Source organism: Orycteropus afer, unplaced genomic scaffold (assembly GCF_000298275.1).
Source record: "Orycteropus afer afer isolate SDZICR_OR568_19922 unplaced genomic scaffold, OryAfe1.0 scaffold00051, whole genome shotgun sequence".
Taxonomy (NCBI): domain Eukaryota; kingdom Metazoa; phylum Chordata; class Mammalia; order Tubulidentata; family Orycteropodidae; genus Orycteropus; species Orycteropus afer.
Window position 1 is genome coordinate 7,983,184 of NW_006921638.1, and position 19,756 is coordinate 8,002,939.

The 19,756-nt window shown below is 48.0% G+C and overlaps 1 protein-coding gene across 1 annotated transcript in view; it reads left to right on the top strand.

Annotated features, from left to right (window-relative positions):
* Window positions 1-6,776: 6,776 nt before the first annotated feature.
* Window positions 6,777-19,756, top strand: part of PAX9 (paired box 9) — a 24,816-nt gene continuing 11,836 nt past the window's right edge. The window contains exons 1-5 of the mRNA XM_042780653.1: window positions 6,777-6,821; window positions 7,034-7,180; window positions 8,018-8,474; window positions 9,630-10,532; window positions 13,597-13,739. Of these exons, the coding sequence (XP_042636587.1) occupies window positions 6,777-6,821; window positions 7,034-7,180; window positions 8,018-8,474; window positions 9,630-10,532; window positions 13,597-13,739 (1,695 nt within the window). The remainder of the gene's footprint in view (window positions 6,822-7,033; window positions 7,181-8,017; window positions 8,475-9,629; window positions 10,533-13,596; window positions 13,740-19,756) is intronic.

The window sequence follows — 19,756 nt, forward strand, 5'->3', positions numbered from 1 at the left end:
CTTTTTAATGGTTCCCCATGGCCATGACCTTGGTTTGTACCCTTCTAAGATGTAGCTCACTGGTCAGTCACTGTCTTGGGCTATTGTGATCATGCAGGAAGTGGAACCAGCCTTCTTCCCTCAATCCTCTCTTTACTCTGGGAGTCTGTCAAGTACAGCAGCCTACCTGAGGTTAAGGCATTATACACAGCACACTGGCCCAGCATTTTTGGTGCTAATCTCTGATGTTGCAATCTTTCCTCTCCCCCTGCAACCATTAAACCTGCAGGCTGGAGATGGTGCAGCAACAGAACCCAAATTGTAGTGCTTGCGTTTGTAAGAATTGTAATAACACAGAACTGTAAGGACTAGGATAAAACACAAAAAGTTGTTATTGTCTGAAAGCCTTTATTTTCCTAAATTCATCCTACAGGAAATTTCTTTCTCCTTTGTTTCTATTATGTCCATCCTTATAATTTAATGATTTTTTATTAAGTGCCCAACCAAAGTGATTAAGATATGCACCTAAACATCTTTGTACACATTTAAAAAAAAAAAATCTGAATCGCTTTTAAATGTGCAAATTTCTTTACAGCATAGGCAAACTTAAAAATATATTTTCTTTCCAAGTTCACTCACAGTGACCATTGCACTACTGAATGAAACCAAAAGCACTTGTTTGGGTTTTCCTGAAGAGTATTTCAGACTAATTTGTATTAATTTTGAAACATTTCATTCGAATGAAAAAAAAAGAAGTATTATTTTTTCCTTCTCGCTCATATCAAATAAATAAATACACACACACAAAAAAAAAAAAACGCCAGCAACCCACGTTATATCTACTGGAGAGATTCGTTTACTCTTCAAAGATGTGTCATGTGTTCTCTCTCTTGCCTTAGAAAAGAGTGTAGACGCTTTTAAGAGGTCGCATTTATTTCATTTTTACAGCCCTCTTCTTCAGCCTGTGTATACACACTGAAAACAACCTTGTTAGATCCTTCGGCAATTTCCCCAGAACTCCCCACCAGCCCTGTCCGCGGAGAGATGTCTGTACTCTGTGTTCGCATCAGGTCAGTCTGACACACATCTTGCCTCGAAAGCTGCAGCTGGGGCGGGGGAACTGAGAGGCCCAGGTCTTTTACTGGTCGCCTTGAGGGTAGAGTTTTTAGACAGCAGGACACTGCGCTGGCAGAAGCGGGCAGAAGGGGTACGGTTTGGTTCCAGCAGCTGCGCCCCTTGGGGTCGACCGCCTATGGACAGAAAGGCCTACGCCAGCCCGCCTAGCCTCTGGAAGGACCAGTCTAGACAGAAGAAGATGTGAGGCTTGGGAACCTAGCGTTCCACACAGAGTCAGCTGGAACACGTGGCCCCAGTCCCAAGGGTGCGGGCAGGTTCCTACCGGCCTGCAGATTTCTGGTGACCACGGGAAAGATGAGTGCGGCAAGATCCTGCTCAGTCCTAATTGAAATTTAAGTTTCAAGCTTAAACTTAAAAACACCGAACTGGGTTTCACAGTCCAGGTCTTTGGCCTGAACCTGAGGCGCCCCGTGCCTCCGCACACACCAAGGAACAACCGCAGTGAATTCCGCGCCTGCCTCGGATAGAGCGCGTTTTTTCCAAAAGTGTACAAAGCGACCCCTACTTCTAACAATCTCGTGGCTTTTTCCCTTTTATTCTGGGTACCACCTCTCCCAGGGGATGGGGGGATAAAATCTCTTGGTCATCATTATTTTTTTAATGAAATAATTGGTCTCTCCCCTCTATTATGATAACGAAAGAATCTGAGCCGACTCCAAGATGCACTTCAGAGGAAGAAGAGTGCAACTGCAGCGGGGACTCGGGGAAGGAAGCGCGACGTCGCGCGCTTCAGAATCACTCAGGCCCAGCTGGCCGTGCTAATTAAGGGTTCTAATTTTATTGCATCTCAGCTCCTCCCGGTTTGTTCTTACTATAGTGGTCTTTAAAAGAAACACACACAGGCACACAGCAGAACGAATAACCAGACAAACGTGGGTTTCTTCTGCGCCAGGTGGTTCGCTGAGAGCTTACGGGGACCCAATCAATGGGCAAGAACTGGCAGTCGATGAACAAATGCCAGGGAAGAGCAGGCATCCCCTTATGCTTCCCGGTATTCGCTATACTTCTCTGGCTGCGGCTGGGCCACGGCGTCTCCAAGGGAGGCTGCCTGTGTCCCCAGTCGCTGTAGCCCGCGCCTCCATGCCTGGAGTAGCCAGAGTAGGAGGGGAGAGGCTGGGCACCCGCGGCTCAGCCGGGTCAACCCGGACTTTGAGCGTTGAGCGGGTTGAGTGTGCTCCCGCAGGGAGGTCTCGGGTGCCAGACCCTTTTCGCCTTAGGCTCTTCCTGCGGCCTTCCAGGGGTTTCTGTTTTCAAAGGCGTGTAGGCGAGAGGAGGGGGAGTGTCTGCTTGCTGTGCAGACACTTTTTGGTAGGCGAAAGCTGTTCCTGCAGCGCAGGGAAATGATGAGGGAGAGCAAAGGCACTGGGGCATAGGGGCATTCGGACCCCACTTTTGTTCTCTTAATTACCGTGAGACCTCATTTCATGTCTCTTGTGTGTTTTACTTAATCTAAGCCTCTGTTTTCTCTGCTGTTAAATGGGCGCATAATACCTCCTCCCCAAAGTTATTGTGAAGATTGGAGAAGGTAATTTCTGGGAATGCTTGGCACGTTGTGGCCCTCAGCAAATGGTAGGATGAGCTGAAGAAGGTTGGACCTATCACCTCCCTCTCGCGCTCGAAGCCCCTTTGAAGTCTCCGATTTTCCCGCCCTAGCGTGAGGACAGCTCACGGTTGGTGGTCCTAAGCAGCGCCTAGGGATTTTCAATAGGACCTCTGGTAGCATAGTGCCTAAGGCACTTGACTGCTAACCAGAAGGCTGGCGGTTCAAACCCACCAGCCACTCCTCAGAAGGAAGACGGGGAAATCTATTTCCGTAGTGATACTGCCTCGGAAATCCAAGGAGGGGTCACTATGAGTCGGGTCCGACTCGACGGCACATAACAACAACAACAACAACAACAGGGACTCTCAAGGAATCCGGTCCCGAAGGATGTTGGAAAAGCCGATGCTCCAGTTTGTCTTGGAGTCTGGTGGAGAAGACATGGGGCTTTGGAGCCCAGTGGAGAGTTAAGGCTGATGGGGGAACCGCAGGAGCAATCTGATATTTTTGGGATCAGTTTTATGGGTTTTCAAAGGACTTTCTCAATCAATCTTAGCAAAAATTACGGTGGGAGCGCGATCACATCTGCTGTCTGAAGGTGGCGCTGTGACGAGGTGCGGCGACTGCGGGAGAAGGGAGCAGAGATTTCAAAACTGCGGGAAATTTTGCATAACCCTAATCTTGACCTTCTGCTCCTAGCCCCTGCTTCCTGTTTTCCCAGTGATGGTGAGGACAGTGCAGCACAGGTCTCCTCTTTCAGGACCAACGCAGGGCTGGTAGGAGGTGACGTGAGTCCGCAAAAGGTGGCAGGCCGGACGTCCTTAGCCTTGACTGCGCGGCGCCGAACGTCTCCCGCACCCTATCTACACTCAGCGCGCAACGCCTCACCAAACAGGGCGCGAGAAAGGGCGACTGGAGGGGACACTGCGCCGCCCGCGATCCGAGGGAGCCGCGCATTGAGCAAATCTGGGTCTCCGTGCCACGGAAAACGGAGAAATGCACATGCCCAGAACTACGGCTGCGGCCTGCGTTGATTCTGGCTCCTCAGACGGGGTAAACTGCGTCTGGGGCGTGATGTCCCCTCAGTCGGCAGAGTCGGGCCCAGCTGGTGTTTGGATCCAAGTGGGCATGGCCCGACCCTCTGGCCAGAGGGCTGGAAATTTCGGTCAGCAGGCAAGAGGGACCTCACGATAAAGCTGCACTCAGCATAATCTGAGCCACAATGGGGGGTCTGAGGGGCTTCACATGTGTGTCCGAAAAGATGGCTGAGAGGCGCGGCCTGGTTCCAGATTGTCTTTTCCAGATAGCCTTTAAGCGAACGTTTGTCTTCCAAAGGAGGCAGCACCGCTGCCTCTGCATGGGTGCCTGCAGTGCGGAGGGCAGGGCCTCAAACAGCTGTCCTTTGAGAACACAAAGCAAACCAGCAACCCTGCCTCCAGCAGCCGCAGTTCTCTCCACCCGCCACAGCTCAAGGCTGTAGAGTGACAACGGGAAGGTGTCCTCCTGTCACTGAGCCTCACAACTACTGCGGTTGCTGCGTCCCTTTCAAGGCCAAATCCCCCTCCTTCTTGCCCCTCCCTACCCCTGCCCCCCATCCTTGCTCGAACTCGGTCGGCCCAGCAGCTCTGAGCTTTGCCCCCTTGCACAAAAATGTGTTCTCTTTCATTTGCGGATTTAATAAACAAACGTAACCATATCACACGGGACTCTTCGCTGTTCTGAAAGCAATTCCTCTGTTGAAAACTGAAAAATGGGTGTAATTTGCGTTCAGAAAGTGATGTTAGGGTCACCGCAATTTCCAGGGCCGTTATTTATTTTTACTTTAAAGTCTTTAGGGAAGCTTTGCTTATATACTCGGAAACTTTCCAGTGCGAGGGTACCAGCAACCCCGCTTGCCTTCAACACGGGGAGGGGGGCGGGGTGGAGAACAATTACTGAGTGACGCTAATACGGGGAAACGGAAAAGAAATGTCTATTGTTTTTATTGTAACAGAAGGAGTGAGCAAACAGAAAAACCAACCCCGGGTGATCGGAAACAGGCAGGCGGAGAATTAAAAGCGGGTTTCGGGAGGCAACAGGCCCCTCCCCTGCCCTCGGAAAGAGAAAGCCGGCCCTGAGCGCTCGTCCCCGGATCCCCCGGCCCGCGCGCTTGGGACTGGCGGCTGGCGGACCCGCCGCGCGCCGGGAGGAATTTCAACGCTTGGGCCAAACCCTGCCGCCGGTCGCCCTCACTACCCTGCGGTGCTGGAGAAAAGCTCTGGAACCGTGAACTCTGACGGCTGGAAGGCAGAAAGGCTGGCAGGCGGTAGCGACCCTCGAGCATCTTCCGGCTACGCTCGGCTGCTCTCGGGACTCTGCACTCTCTCCCTGGGCGGGTGTGCCTGGTCGCGTGCCCCGCGAAGTCCCCGCCATCAGGTCAGTGTGTGGCGCTCCCCGCGCGCCTGGCTGGGACTAAGGGTCCTCGCGCGCTGTCTCTTCCACAGCCCTCTGGCTGGCTGTCCCTTTGCCGCAGCTCCACGCGCCGGTCGCTCCGGCAGCCCTCGCTGGACGCTCCCTGGCGGAAGGCTGCCTCATGCGGCCGCAGTCGCTGGGAGGCCGAGTGGGTGGAGAAGCCGCAGCTGACCCGGAGAGGCCCGGCCTGGCTGTGGGCCGCTAGGGGTTGGAGCCCGCGGCTCTGGCGTTGGCAGCGCGGTTTGGCAAGATCTGGAGAAACCGGGCCTCTTCTGTCTGCGCGGCGCAAACTGGCACTCACCCCGGAAGAGACTACGCCACTCCTGTGAAGGAACCAGACCCTAGGTCTCTTCTCTACTGCGTTTCCCTTCAGACCACTGGAAGAAGTCACTCTGCTCAGAAAACCCCAAGTCCCGGAGCTCAACCTCTGACAGTCTCTGGATCCCTGGAGCTCCTCAGGGTGATCGGGAGGCGGGCACAGTGGGGTGGGATCCAGTCCGTCCCCAGCAGGTTGGAGGAATCAGCTCAGTACCCTTCCCCCCTCCCCCCGCTAGCTCTGTTGCTCAGAATTGCTACTGAGACCCCCTCCCGTGCACACACGCCTGTTGAGCTGCAGTGGTCATCGCCGCCCCGCCGCCCGGGAGAAACGGGAGTCGGGCGGAGCAGCTCAGCTTGGGGTCCAGGTTGAGAGCGAGGGGCTGGCGCTCTGCGCCCAGCACAGCCTGCAGCACCCGGCCAGGCTGCGCGCCCGAGGCCTCAGAAGGAGCTAGATTCGTATTCTCTCTCCGCATTTCTCCTAAGACCGCGCTGAGGCCAGTAGGGGGGCGCCACAGGTGACCGCCCGCGGCACTGGGACCGCTGACAGATTTATGGAGACTTAACAGCATCTGGCTTGGGCAGGGCGCGAGTCCAGCGGAGGCGCGCTGTGGACTGAAGCTTCCCCCGCCGCTCACCCCAGCCGAGCCGCCCCTGAAGTCTGGGGCCCCGGCTCCCCACGGGGGTGTACAGGTCCATCCCGGCCAGTGCAGAGCGTGCGGGGTCCCCCACTCGATGGAGCCCCCTCCTTCACATGCTCGGCCTCGCCAGCTTCCAGTCTCTCACTGAGTAAATATTTACCCAGAGAACGGGTCGCCCCTGGGAGGAGGCCTTGCCAGCACCGAGGGAAGGACGTTTGGCTTCTCCTTGTCTGAGTCAGCTGTAGGCCTTACTGATTGTGTTTTGGTTTTGTTCCTAAGTTTCCCCTTTTTATTCGAAAAATTTCCGACCCCTGTGTGATCTCCTGGGTCCACAGCGGGCAGTTACGGAGGGGAGGGCGCTGACCTCAGCTTTTTCACAGTCCTGCATCCCTTCGCCCACTGTCTGGTCTTACTGGCCTTCAGTGTTCTATCTCGCCCGCATCCCTCGAGTCAGCGGCTTGGGGTTAGCCGTCTCTTGCTCACGCTACTCGCTCCCACACTCGTGTGGCCCTCGGGAAGATTTAGCATCAGTTCCTTCTGCTGGATCAGGCCACCTCCGCCTGTCCTCTGCAGTGTTGGCTCCTCCAGGTCCCAGAGTCATATCGCGGGTACTTGGTGCCCCAGCGCACCGATTCCGCGCGCACTCTCCAGAATGCGCCGAGCCAGGTGCGTGAGAACCCGCGCTTGCCAGCAGGAAGGGGTCTGCGCGGGGCATGGCGGGGACACTTGCTCAGGACTTGGCCAGTGCGTTACAGCGGGTCCGTGGCGGCTGAGGTCACTCATAGTCACAGCCAAGTCCAGCAGGTGGAAACTGAGAGATGGTAGCGGACCTGTGCAAGGGTGCTATAATGTGCGGCAGCTGAGGGAATAGAAGGCAAACAAGAGGAAGTTGCGGGTTAGGTCACTTGGCCACCGGAGCTCCAAATCATACAAGTCTTAAGATCACTCTGGGTTTGTGTTGCCCTCGCAGAGCTTCCAGGTCAGCAGTGCTCTGTATCTTGCCTTGCCAGCCGGAAGACGAACAGCCTTTCAGCGGCATCGCAGGCCTGCAGAGTCCACAAGGCGCTCGTTGGGCGCACTGAACCAGCACAGAGTCCGCGCCAAGTCTATAGTCTCAGTTTGTGTCTGTGTGGTGTGTGTGTGTGCGTGCGTGTGTGTAGTTTGGGGCAATTCTCGATCAAGAAGCCGAGTATGTTCATTACTTCGATGAACAAAAATGCAAAGCCTAAAGCCAAGTCGTAAGCTGTCTTCAGATGTCGCGAAGTCTTAGCTAATTTGCACTCTAGCCCCAAGAAGGAGCCGCTGATTCAAAGATCCTGCATTCCCCAAGGCCCTCGGTGTCGTAAAGGTCCAGGTGGTGCCACACAACAGGTATTGGGGGTCATACCAGGACCAAATTGCTATCAAGTCAAACTTCAAGAAGATTTAAAACCAAGTTCAAAGACAAAAAAGCCAAGTAGAAGGGCAAGTTCAAGTACGATTTCTAGTTGTGAAACTTCACACAAGATCTTGATTAAAAAGCATCAAGGGTGCTTTTTCACCCACCTTTCTTTTTTCTTTCAAATCCTCCACACCTCTAAATTGGACCTTAGAATGCTCCCTCACCACCAAGTGCGGTGCATCACTTTAGTTTCAAGAAGCACAGCCTATCAGTAATTTTCCCCGGGTTTCTGTCATCTATTGGCCCAGTATCTGGGCCCAGTTAGTTTTCCTGTGTATAAGACCCCCATCACAACACCCTTCAGGGTTGTAGAAGGGTCAGTCTAAATCTTGTGTGCACAAGATGGAGCTTTGTGACTGTCAAGTAGCAGTAGCTCTATCCGGAGCTGTACAAACGCCTTTTTTTTTTTTTTTTAAGTTTCTTATCTTGTTTTTATTTTGATTCATATTCCCCACAACCCATACTCAAGATATGGGTAACTTTGAGAGTCAAAATGCGCATTGTACACTTTAGATTAGATCTAGAGAGAATGAAAATGAAAATTCAGAAGTTGGAAGACTCTCAGGACCTTCAGTAGCCGAATGGAAGATGCAGGATATACATGTGTGTTCACATTCTTTGAACCAGGTCACTTTCATATTTAAACAAAACCCCTTGGAGGTGGCTCCCGAGGGGAGAACCCAGGCAAATGTTAGGGCGGAGGCCCAGAGGCCCAGCCTGGTGGCTGACCATGGTGGAGCGCGGGACGCATTCACCCGAAGTTCTCGGTACACGCGCGATCCCTGCCTTGAGACTGCATGGCAAAGGTTGGCCCTGCGATCCCGAATGAACCCAATGGGTGACCGCCGCTGGAAGCCGACCGCCGGAGGGCCCCTGCTTCTGGCTCGGCCTCCGTGCGACCTACGAGTCTCTCCACTGGGCCTACCTTCTTACACCTGCGCTCTCGCCACCTGGAGTGGACTGGAGTGGGGTAAGGTCGGTTGGTGACAGCACTTCCCTTCTGACAGTCTCCTGGAGGCCTTCGTGACAGGTTATTCTAAGATTCGTCTAGTAACCAGTTGGCGCCCTCCTCCCACCTAGAGCTTTAACTTCAATCTAGAGACGTCCCTCATTTCCCTAAACAGGTCTCCTCAGTCACCTTACATATTGAGTCACTCAAATTGGGACAAACGCTCTTATTTGCTTATTCAGCGTATTTGCCAGCCTGATTTTGCCGTTTGTTTACGTTACCCCTGGGAAGATGTCAAACACCCATTTTCATTGTATTTAGTCACCCAGGTGCAGAGCAAGTCTGAAAGAGACAACGGAAGGAGTTTCCCGGACTGCATTGTCGCTCAACGGCTAGCACCAGTCACCTCGCAGCTTGCCCTTGGGCCCGCCTCTTTGGGGGTGTGTCCCTAGTGAGTGATAGACCGAGCCGCCCGGCCCCACTCAACCCAGCCCCCGTTGCTGCTCAGATTGAAATGCAGAACTCAAGCCTCTTTCATCCCAGCGCAGACTTCCTTTTACTCCTTCCTTTTGCACTCTCGCCGCCTCCTCTCCGGGGAAAGCGGAGGCATCGGCGGTCCGGGGCAAGGATAGGCCGGTCCACGGAGGCCGCGCAAAAAGTTTCTTTCTGGGAGCTCAGTTGGTGTACTGCTCCGAGCAATGGGTGAGTGGCCGCGGGGGACGCTGTCAGAACCCGGGAGGGAGGGAGCGAGCGAGCGAGAGAGAGGGCGCGAGAGGAGGGAGGACGCGGGCGCGCGGGCGCGCACTACTGAGCGCTCGCACTCTCCTTATTGACTTTGCTCGCGTTTCTACAAGTTGTAGGAACACGCTAAGGGTCATCGGTGCACAGCAGTTCATTCTGATCGCTGGCTGCTGGGTCGTTGTTGATGCCATTTTTTGATTTTAAGGGAAGGAAGCCACGGCATCAGCGAGTCCCGCAGCCCTAGTGGCAGACCAAATTTTGTTTCACACACGCGCAAACAAAACAGAAAAATTCTCTAGCTTCTCCCAGACCTTGTCTGACTGCGGGATCCCCGGGCGGGGCTCTGGGACCGAGGAGAAGTAGATCAAGGACTTTAGGTCCGAGCAGGCGAGCCCAAGCCGGTTGGTATCAAGACCAATTTCCCTTCCTGTTCAGAGACTTTTGAACACTTGGATTGTCCCTGCGTCTCACCGCTTTTACTTGCCTATTACCGCCGCCGGCTGGTCGGGGATGACAGGGGGCCTGACCGGACTGCTGCGGCTTTGGGCCGTTCGTCGAGGTTCGTGGACCGTATGATTTGGGGACAGCTGCTGTCCTTGTTCCGGGGCAAGTGGGCTCGCCCTGCCCCCGGACGCGCGCGGAGGCCGAGTGACAGGCAGCTGTCCCAAGCGGCGGGTGCGCGTCCCCGCGCGCCGTGTGTTCATTTTGCAGAGCCAGCCTTCGGGGAAGTGAACCAGTTGGGAGGAGTGTTTGTGAACGGGAGGCCACTGCCCAACGCCATCCGGCTTCGCATCGTGGAACTGGCCCAACTGGGCATCCGACCGTGTGACATCAGCCGCCAGCTACGAGTCTCGCACGGCTGTGTCAGCAAGATCCTGGCACGCTATAACGAGACTGGCTCGATCTTGCCAGGGGCCATCGGGGGCAGCAAGCCCCGGGTCACCACCCCCACCGTGGTGAAACACATCCGGACCTACAAGCAGAGGGACCCTGGTATCTTCGCCTGGGAGATTCGGGACCGCCTGTTGGCAGACGGAGTGTGCGACAAATACAACGTGCCCTCGGTGAGCTCCATCAGCCGCATCCTGCGCAACAAGATCGGCAACCTGGCCCAGCAGAGCCACTACGAATCATATAAGCAGCACCAGCCGGCGCCGCAGCCCGCGCTTCCCTACAACCACATCTACTCGTATCCTAGTCCCATCTCGGCAGCGGCCGCCAAGGTGCCCACGCCACCCGGGGTGCCCGCCATCCCTGGCTCAGTGGCCATGGCGCGCACCTGGCCGTCCTCGCACTCTGTCACCGACATACTGGGCATCCGCTCCATCACCGACCAAGGTAAGGACACCTCCGAGAGTGAGTGTGCAGAGCCTCTCCTTGGCAGAAGTTCCCTTATCTGAGTCCTCCAGGCCTCTGTCTGTTCTATCCCCTGAGGCTTTTTCCTTTGGAAATTAAGGAGTCCTCCCGGGGGGAGGTGTCCTGCTCTCATTAACTTGAAATTCATGTCCCTCGTTTCCTTGCCACACACAGTCTCCTACCTCAACTCAGACTACCAGACCCATAACATCCCCCCATCTCCCACACATGGTTCGCATTTTCCACCCTCCCCCGCCCGCTGAGCAGCAGCTTCAGCCGGGCTGGCTGGCTTGGAGAGCGCGGCCGGGGCCGGACTTGGGGCCCAGCCCGGGAGGCCGGAGCGGGCTCGGGGCCGCCGGCTGCAAACGCCGCTGCAGGCAGTTCGCTCCGGGAGCACATGCGGCCGCGAGGAGTCCGGCACGCTGGGGAAATTGCACAGTCCTTCTCGGGTTCTGGCCATCAGGCCAAATTTGTTCAGGCAGGAAGTTCAAATGTCACCTAATTGGTTTCATTCTTATGCTTCACTTCATTTTCCTCGGAAATGGAGGTCCAGAAGTTACTCCTAGTAACTTGCATGTTGCTCATTCCGGGACTAATTTTCTGCTTTATTACTTCTATCTCTTTCTTGATCTAATCGTTCTCTCTGTACCTAAACAGACTTCAATATGTATTTTAGGCAATGGCACCAATCACTAAAACCAAAAACCAAACTCACTGCCGTCTAGTCGGATGCGACTCATAGCGACCCCTCCTTGGGTTTCTGAGAGGCAGTATCTCTACGGAAGTGGATTGCCCAATGGTCCTTCTGAGGAGTGGCTGGTGGGTTTGAACCACCAGCCTTGTTAGCAGTCAAATGCCTTAGGTACTATGCCACCAGAGCTCCCACCAATCACCGAGGCAATGGAAAAAAAATGCATGTTAATTCCTTGCCTTCCTTTCTTCTCTCTTTCCCCGTTTTGTCCTGAGCCTGCCGGTCCGTTGGAATAAGAGAGGACATGTCGTTGTCCCTGAGTGTTTTCAGCGATGCTACCCTACTGTTCTTCCAATGCTCACCTCTGACCTTGCCGAGTCGTCAGAGTGTTTTCTGCGTGGTCAGAATGACTCCCAGAGCTCTCTTCCCCAGTCCAACTTCCGCAGGAGACCTGAGTTTGTTTTCTTTTTACGGTTAAAAAAAAAAAAAAAAAAACTGCACTTCTTTCGTTTTTGAGAGATAGGAAAATCAAGTTGGCTTCTAAGACAGTAAATCTTTATGGAGGTTGAGAGCCTATCTCCTTAACTTCTCAGTCCAAAGTTTTAAAAGCCAGAGGAAAAGTTAAATAGGAAAGGGAGAACATTGTTTCTTTAATTAATTCCTGCCTTTCTTGGTTGTCACCGCATTGGCACAATTATCCCTTTATAAGTAATTAAAATGGGACCTGATTTCTCATCTTCTTGTTTTCTGTGGATTTACAGGATCTTCTAAGAGCCCAGTTTTGTCTTATTTGGAGCTGGGTGGAGCTTTAGTTGCACAGAATTTGCCCTTGATTTATAGGATAAACTGACCTCACTGACATTTAAAGGAAGCCCCTGTTCATGGGAAAGTGTGAGATCAGCAGAAATGGGGGCTCACAGGGGGATCTCAATTTCTTAAGATAACTTCAGGCTTGTGCCCAACGACTGCCTTTTGTCTGGGAAGGCAAGGAGAGACAGGCAGCTGTGCACCCCAACAAGATTTCCTGATGCAAATGGGAAGACATTCTAATTCTTGGGTGGTGGTGGTGGTGGTAAAGGCAGAATAGTGGGGGAAAAAAAGACAGAGTTGAAAAGAAAACTTTTCTTCCCTTGGGATTCCTACAATCAGAACAAATATCAGCTGAGAAGGTATTGGGTTATGGAGAGGAGCAACTCTTAATTCCAGATATTGTTGATGCTGAGTGCAAGCTTTAAACAACTTTCTTTCTTTTTTACATATTTGCGAATATAATGCTCTTTACAAGATGATCATTTCTTCCAAGCACTGTGTCAGATGGAAGTGTTTAAATCAAGTTACAATGGCTTTGTCACACTTTGCTCCATCACCCATAGACACCAAATGCATTCCTCATAGTTTCAACAATCTTCTGTTTAAAATTACACTTGGTCACAAAAAAGATGCCAGGGATTCAGTGTGCACAACTGTCAGTGTTGTGCTAACACTTCACACCATGTACATTTCTTTGCTTCTCCATTAAGAACAGAAAGGACAACGGATAGTTTTTCTCCTTTTCTAAACAAGACTTCATTCTACTTTCAGTTTCCTAGCCTTTTATCTTCTCTATTTCTTGTACTAAAAACCAAACGAGAAAAGCCGTGTACCCTTGGCACTGCCATTTGTGGGGTTTAGTGATAACTGTAAAATTTCTTTTCTGAGTCATATGCATTAACCATACACTGACAGTCTGTTATGCATGCTCTAGGCAGAGAGCGAGGCAGGCATACTTTGCGTGTGTGTTGTAGGCATCATCTAGCTACTTGTTTGCAAATGATCTGAGGGCCTTTTGTTCTATCTATTGACACAAATACCAGATCCTGAAAGCAGTGAGCATTTTTTCTGAAAGTCGCTGTATACCAGGGCAGACACTCTTAGGCCAGCCGGCCCAAGTCTCAGATTTTTGTCAATCCTCACTTGGCCCTGGGTTGGCACTGAAGAGAGGAATATGGCGCATCCAGCCTCACAGTCCTTTCCCCGACTTGGGAAAATTTGGGAAATCTCTTAGGTTTCTTCCACTCCTTTTCCTAGGGGAGTGAGGAGAGGAGGAGGAGGCAATCAAAGGCCGGTTGAAAAAGAAAATAATGTCCCCGCAGGCGTGGGTGAAGGCTTGGCGAGGCCTACTGTGGTGCGAGTAAAGATAGACCCAGGCCCAGAGCTGGAAGCAGAGTTTGCCACCGCTAGGCCCAGCGCCCCCAGGAGTTCGAGGGCAAGGGGCTGACCCGAGGTCGGAGCCCTCGTGCTCTCAGTCTGCCGGTTCGGGTCCTGTCTGTGGTAGGAGACTGGGCCTTCAGTGTGACGTCTTCTCCTCCTCCCCAGGAGTGAGCGACAGCTCCCCCTATCACAGCCCCAAGGTGGAGGAGTGGAGCAGCTTGGGCCGCAACAACTTTCCTGCTGCCGCGCCGCACGCGGTGAACGGGCTGGAGAAGGGAGCCTTGGAGCAGGAAGCCAAGTACGGTCAGGTGAGGAGGCTTGGGTCGGGCCGGGTAGGAAGGAGAGCTTTCTGCCCGCAGCTCGGGCTGCGGTGGCGGCTGGGTTAGGGCGATGGAGGCCTCAGGCGCAATTTGAGCCTTTGCCGAGGGGACCGGGGCCGACCACCCGTCGCTGCCCGGAGAAGAGGAATTGGGGCTTCGATCAAAGCCCTGACCTTTGAGGCGGAGCTGGGGTGTCTGCCCTCCCCTGCAGGCGCGCCGAGGCCTCGTCTCGGCGCACGTGGGCCTTGGCGCTGCCGCTCCGCGAGGCTGGAGCGGCCTCGGGAAGTACCTCCAGGCCAGTTTGGCTTCAGGAGGAGGGGGAGTCCGTGTCTGAAGGCCCTTCGCCCTTAACCTGGCCTGGATTTAGTGGAGATGCGAAAGGCAGGGCCGAGCGGCCTTGGCCTCTCAAGCCAGCGCCGGCGGGAAGCGGCCTCCACCCCTCGCCCTGAGTTTGGGGCCCTGCAGGGACCGCGGGCTGCCAGGTCCTCACGATCTGACATTTCCGTGACCGAGGCTCTCAGCAAACGAACAATCGTGGCGTGTCCTGAGATTTGGGGAAGAGGGGAAACTAGATATACTTAATACAGTTACCATTTCCCGATTAAAGGTCACATCATAATCTCCCAAGGGAGGTTAGTGAGAAAACCTCAAATTATACGGACTGTCTGTGGACCGTTTAATATTTCTTTCCCTCTGTCCCTCCCTCAACTTTCCAAAACAAAAATTAAAACACCCATTTTTTTAACCCCTGAGAAAGGCTAAGCAGCCACCACCACAAATGCCCAAGAATTTTGAGTCTAAATTCACCGCTAACTCGGAGTCAGGAGTTCCAAACTTTTAAAAGAGAAAGAAAAAGATATTAAGGCATACTGCGGTTACCTTGAGCAGAGCTGAGTCGTTTTGCAAATTTCTTAACTCTAAATCCCAATTCCAAAGTCTCGATATGCCCAGTTTCTGTTTTACTATTTTGAAATCTTTAAACTTTTAATGCTTTCTTAATCGTTAAAACCACCTTTTTAAATTAAAAGAAATTTGCTACTTTTATTCACTTGTAAAAAGAAATTCAACTGGTGATTTTCTCTAACAAACACCATCTCCACTCCTTCCGTCCCTTATTTTATTAAAACAGAATCACAATACAGCTAGTAGCTCTTCCAAGGCATATTTCTCATCACAAAAACACAGCAGAAAGCAGAGTGCCTTTCCTAAGACTTTTTCTACTGAAAAGAATGCCAGTGAGACATGATAAGGATGTGTATCATTTTAACAAAATATTGGGTGTTCTGGGGGAATAAGCAGTATGGTACAATGGTTATGAGCTCCAATCCCCTGGCACCATGGTTTCTTAAGTAAGTTATTTAACCCTTTAAAGAGTTAAATTCTTCATCTGTAAAGAGACAAAGTAATAGTTCCAACCTCAAGAGATGTTGTGAGGATTCAATGACATAATGCAACCATGTGGCACACAATAAGCATTCATTAAATATTATCTGTGTTTATAAATGGCAGGGAGTTCTGGTAGCTTAGTGCCTAAGGCACTTGACTGCTAATCAGAAGGCTGGCGGTTCAAACCCACCAGCCACTCCTCGGGAGGAAGGTGGGGCAATCTACTTCCATAGTGATACTGCCTCAGCAACCCAAGGAGGGGTCGCTATGAGTCGGTCCGACTGGACGGCACATAACAACAACAACATAAATGGCAGAGATAGCTTTTAAAAACAAGATATTTTTTATCAGACTATTCTTTGCCGAGAGATCTCACAGTAAAAGTGTCAAGGCATTTTGTTACAAACAATAGAGTCTATCTAAAGCATTCAGCATAATAGCAAGCATTTATTAGTTTTACAGTAATTTTTATTAGGTCATCATTTCTTAGAATAACATTGTGAAGGATAGTTGAAAACTAGTCTGAATTCCCACATGTAGCTGATAAGCTCAGTTTGTAAAAGCAGTTTCACAACCCAAAAATATTTTATAGTTTTTTTTCATTTTTACTCCTTTGAATTATAGACCTAGGTTTTAAACTTTGTTTAGAAATGGTTACATATTCACTTCAAACCTAATTGATAACACATTTAAAATTTATATTTAAAATATTTAAAATAATTGACTCTATATTCATGAAAATTTGATTATCTTTTATATACTGAACTCAAATCACTAAATTCCTGGATTTATAAAATTAATTCAGAGAAATAAGTACTCAAATATTGCTCTAAGCACTTAAGAAAGAAAACAATTTTTCCCCCCCAAAGGAAAAGATGGGTTATAGCAAACTCAACTGTGGAAAAATTCTTAATTGTAGTGTGCAAATTTTATGCATTGATAAGCATTAAGAGAATTCAAAGGATATAAGTTTCCAAAACACCAGAAGATTTCTAATCACAGTGCAAATCAATGGGTGCTCTATCCTAATGGTCTAAACGGTGCTTAGTGCTGAAGATGTGCTAATAAGTAGCCACATAAACTGTCATTTTTGCGAGCAATTTTGGCATTTAAACATTGATTTCCTTGAGGGTGAACTTTTACATTAATATTTGTTCATAGACAAACATGCAAAGGGTAGGTGTGTTATATATGTATTTACATTTCTCTTACCAATATTTAGAGGCAGTGTTATTTGTCAAACATTTTCAGTATATTCCAACGAAAATGTAAACTTACATATAACATGTTTTTTTCATTTGGACTATGAACAAACTTTGAGGGCCTTTGGTTAAAAAAAAAAAGAAAAAAATTTCAATTTTTTGCATGTATTTTCAGTTTTTATTAAAGAGTGCAGTATTATATAATACCAGTTTCATTTTAGTATATAAAGGAGGAAATTAAGACTTCAGAGCCATAGGGCTTAGAACATACTATGTCCCAGAGACATTTGTAAAATTACCAAAGGGGGTGAATTGACAATTGATTATAGGTACAACTGATTACTGTAATCTGGATTTTCTATTTTCAGCTTAAACTATAAAGAAAAGATGTCTGATTCTTTGTAACTAGAACATTTTAGTTGGAGGGAGTCTTATCTTTGGTTTGTAAAACTTAGGAAGATTCAAACTTATCATAAACATTAATATTACACTGTAATTCATATTTTATAGTGTCACTAGAAATTCAAATTGTCTACCTTTGAGAATAGAGAGAAAATAATCTTTATTTTGAATTTTTTCCCTCCCCCATTCAATATTGAGGTAGAAATCTCTAATCTTATCTAATTCTGAATGACAACAATGTTCTCTGGTTCTTAATGTCTGGTTCTCTTCTGTTTAAAACCTAAAATACCTATGAACACAATCATACAGCAAAAGAACATCATATAGAGAAACCTAGGGGTTGGGCTATATCTGTTGCCTCCTTTTTAAAAAAATAGTTTATAAATAATCATGTCATTCTTGAACTGTTTTCTACAGGTTGGCATACTTAGAAAAAATGCATTGCATATCTGGTGCTCTAATCTGAGTGTTTGCTTTATAAGATTTGAGTATCTTCATTTTTGGATAGTATATGTTAACTCAAACAGCAAGTGTAATTTAGCATTTAGCTATGAATTTATATGTCAGAAATGGATAATAGTCTGTAAAGACGAATCTAAGATAATATAAGTGTAATGTTAAACAAATTGTGAAAATAGTTGAATATGGAGACAAAAATTAATCTGAAACCCTGATGGAGCATTGTGTTAGAAAGGACAATAGTATTTCACAATCATGAATGCAATTTTCTAATGTATTATTTAAAAAAAAATAGCCTGTTCATAGAGACACATTGATCTCACAAACATATAAATGGAGTTGTGGTGAATTTTTTTCATAACAGGTAAAGTTAATAATTTGGCAGTAAGTTCTTTATAATATTACAGAATATCAAATCTTAAGCAAATGCTAATAGTCATAAATAAAAAAATTAAAAGTCATAGTGTTATTCATTCTGAAAAACATCCTTTGACTTGGTTAACTTTTAACCAGTAGTGTTTTAAGACAAAATTAATGATTATGTTTCATTAAAAAAAAATGAAAAGGCAATTACAATTTTTTGTGTCATATCAATTTTAATATAGTTTTGAAATATAAAATTTAGAAACAAAATTTAAATAGCAGCTGTTTTTTCCTTAGAGACATTTGATCTGCAATGTGATAACTATGCATAATTAAGATCTTTCTGGATGAATGTTGAAACCATGTTTGCAACCGTCATTTCATTTTGTCAGATTTGTTTTACCAAGTCATTGCATAATAAATTAAGAAAGGAAGAATGCCAGTCAGAAAAATGATTTCACAAAAGAGGAGAGAAAATAATGTTTATTTTCAGACTGAAGTCTTTTTCTTGCTTATGATTATCTAGGTGGAAATTCCAGGTGAAACACATCTCTATTTGTGGCTAAATCTACTTTATTATTATAAAGCCAAGTGAATGTGTTTTATCGGAAGGGAAGGGCCATGTAAGACTGATGAATAGGTGAAAGATTGTAGATAGAGGACTAGACACTGTAATTTGCTTGTTTTTCAAGAGAGAAAATGTTGAGCAGACAATTCCCAGAATTTGAAGAACAGTCCATAACCTCTGTCAGACAGTTGTCATAGCAGTTTCTTTTCATGGTCACAAGTGTTATACTAATCCATTTCAATTTTCTCTAGTGGGAATAAATGGAGCAACCATAAATCAAATGATGAAATGCCTAGGTTAGAACTTTTATTTACTTTTTCCAACAGCTTTATTTATTTTGCTTACTTAAAATGTAATGCGTATTCTGTGAGAAAGGGTGCCTAGTTTTGTTTTTTAAAGATGGAATATCACATCTTCTTCTGTAACAAACCCGCACTAACTTAAGGTTACCAGTGCTTATGAAACACCTCTGATGTGTCCTGTCTCATGGGGAGGTCATTGTTGTTGTTGTATGCCATCTACTTGATTCCAAGATGATTAAGGCAAATCCCTGTCCTCACACAATTTACAACCTAGCCCTCTGCCAAAACAGCTTCTCCACATAGCCACTCAAATATACATTTTTAACATTTTAGAACAAGTCAAATGAAGATGCCCACCTTCATTCATTCTTGTGATAACCTCAACTAGAAATACATTCCATCTTAAGTATTTTCCCAATTTCCTTTAACGTCAGTGGGATGAAATCTGTCTTTTTCTAAAAATAGTTCAACAAAGAAAGTACCTTATACCAGGTATGCAATCTGGTCTATTTTACTTTGTATTAGTGAATCTTGTTCTCAAAATTAGGTAGAAGATAGTTTGCTTCAGGAAGGAATTTTGAACAGTTCTTTAGAGCAAAGAAAACTCATAGGCTGTAATTTTGGAAGATCCCCATGAAACAGGGGTTGATGGATTGAGCCCTTATTTATGGAATCTTTAGGTAAAGTAATTTTCAAAAATGAGATTTCCATTACATGCCCATTGCTGGGGTTTCATTTGGAAAATTTGCTTACTCTTCCCTGGGGATTCCATATGTTGGTTGATTTATAAATCATATTTACAATCTAATTAAATAGAGTAATTTAGCATGTTTGCCCCCACTATATTTACGGTGTACGTTTGGTAGTCTACACTCAGCCTAACTAGCCTTTCAGATTAATTATATGCCCTTCACTGAAAACATTAAGCAGATTTGGGAAGTTTAAGTCATGTACTCTTTTACTGGAAAAGGATAAACAAATCAGTGCTACCTGTAGTTGTTTTCCTTTGTGGTGGAAAATTTTACTCGTTCAGTGATTGCTTCATAAATAATAATTACTTTACCCAGTAGAGATTTATATCTTTTAGTAATGCCATGTTTCAAAATTAATAGTGAGAAATTGATGTGTTTATTGAGTTCCCAGAATGAATGGATAGTGAAGGTGGCAGGAGGCAGGTACATTTAAAGAACATTTGTTCTTTCATCTTGCTTATGCAATTTCCCCAAATTTCTACATCTGAACTTTAAAAGTAAAAACAAAATTAAGACAGATATGCTCCCCCCGCCCCCCCGCAAATCTAGGTCATAACTTAACCTGAGGAAA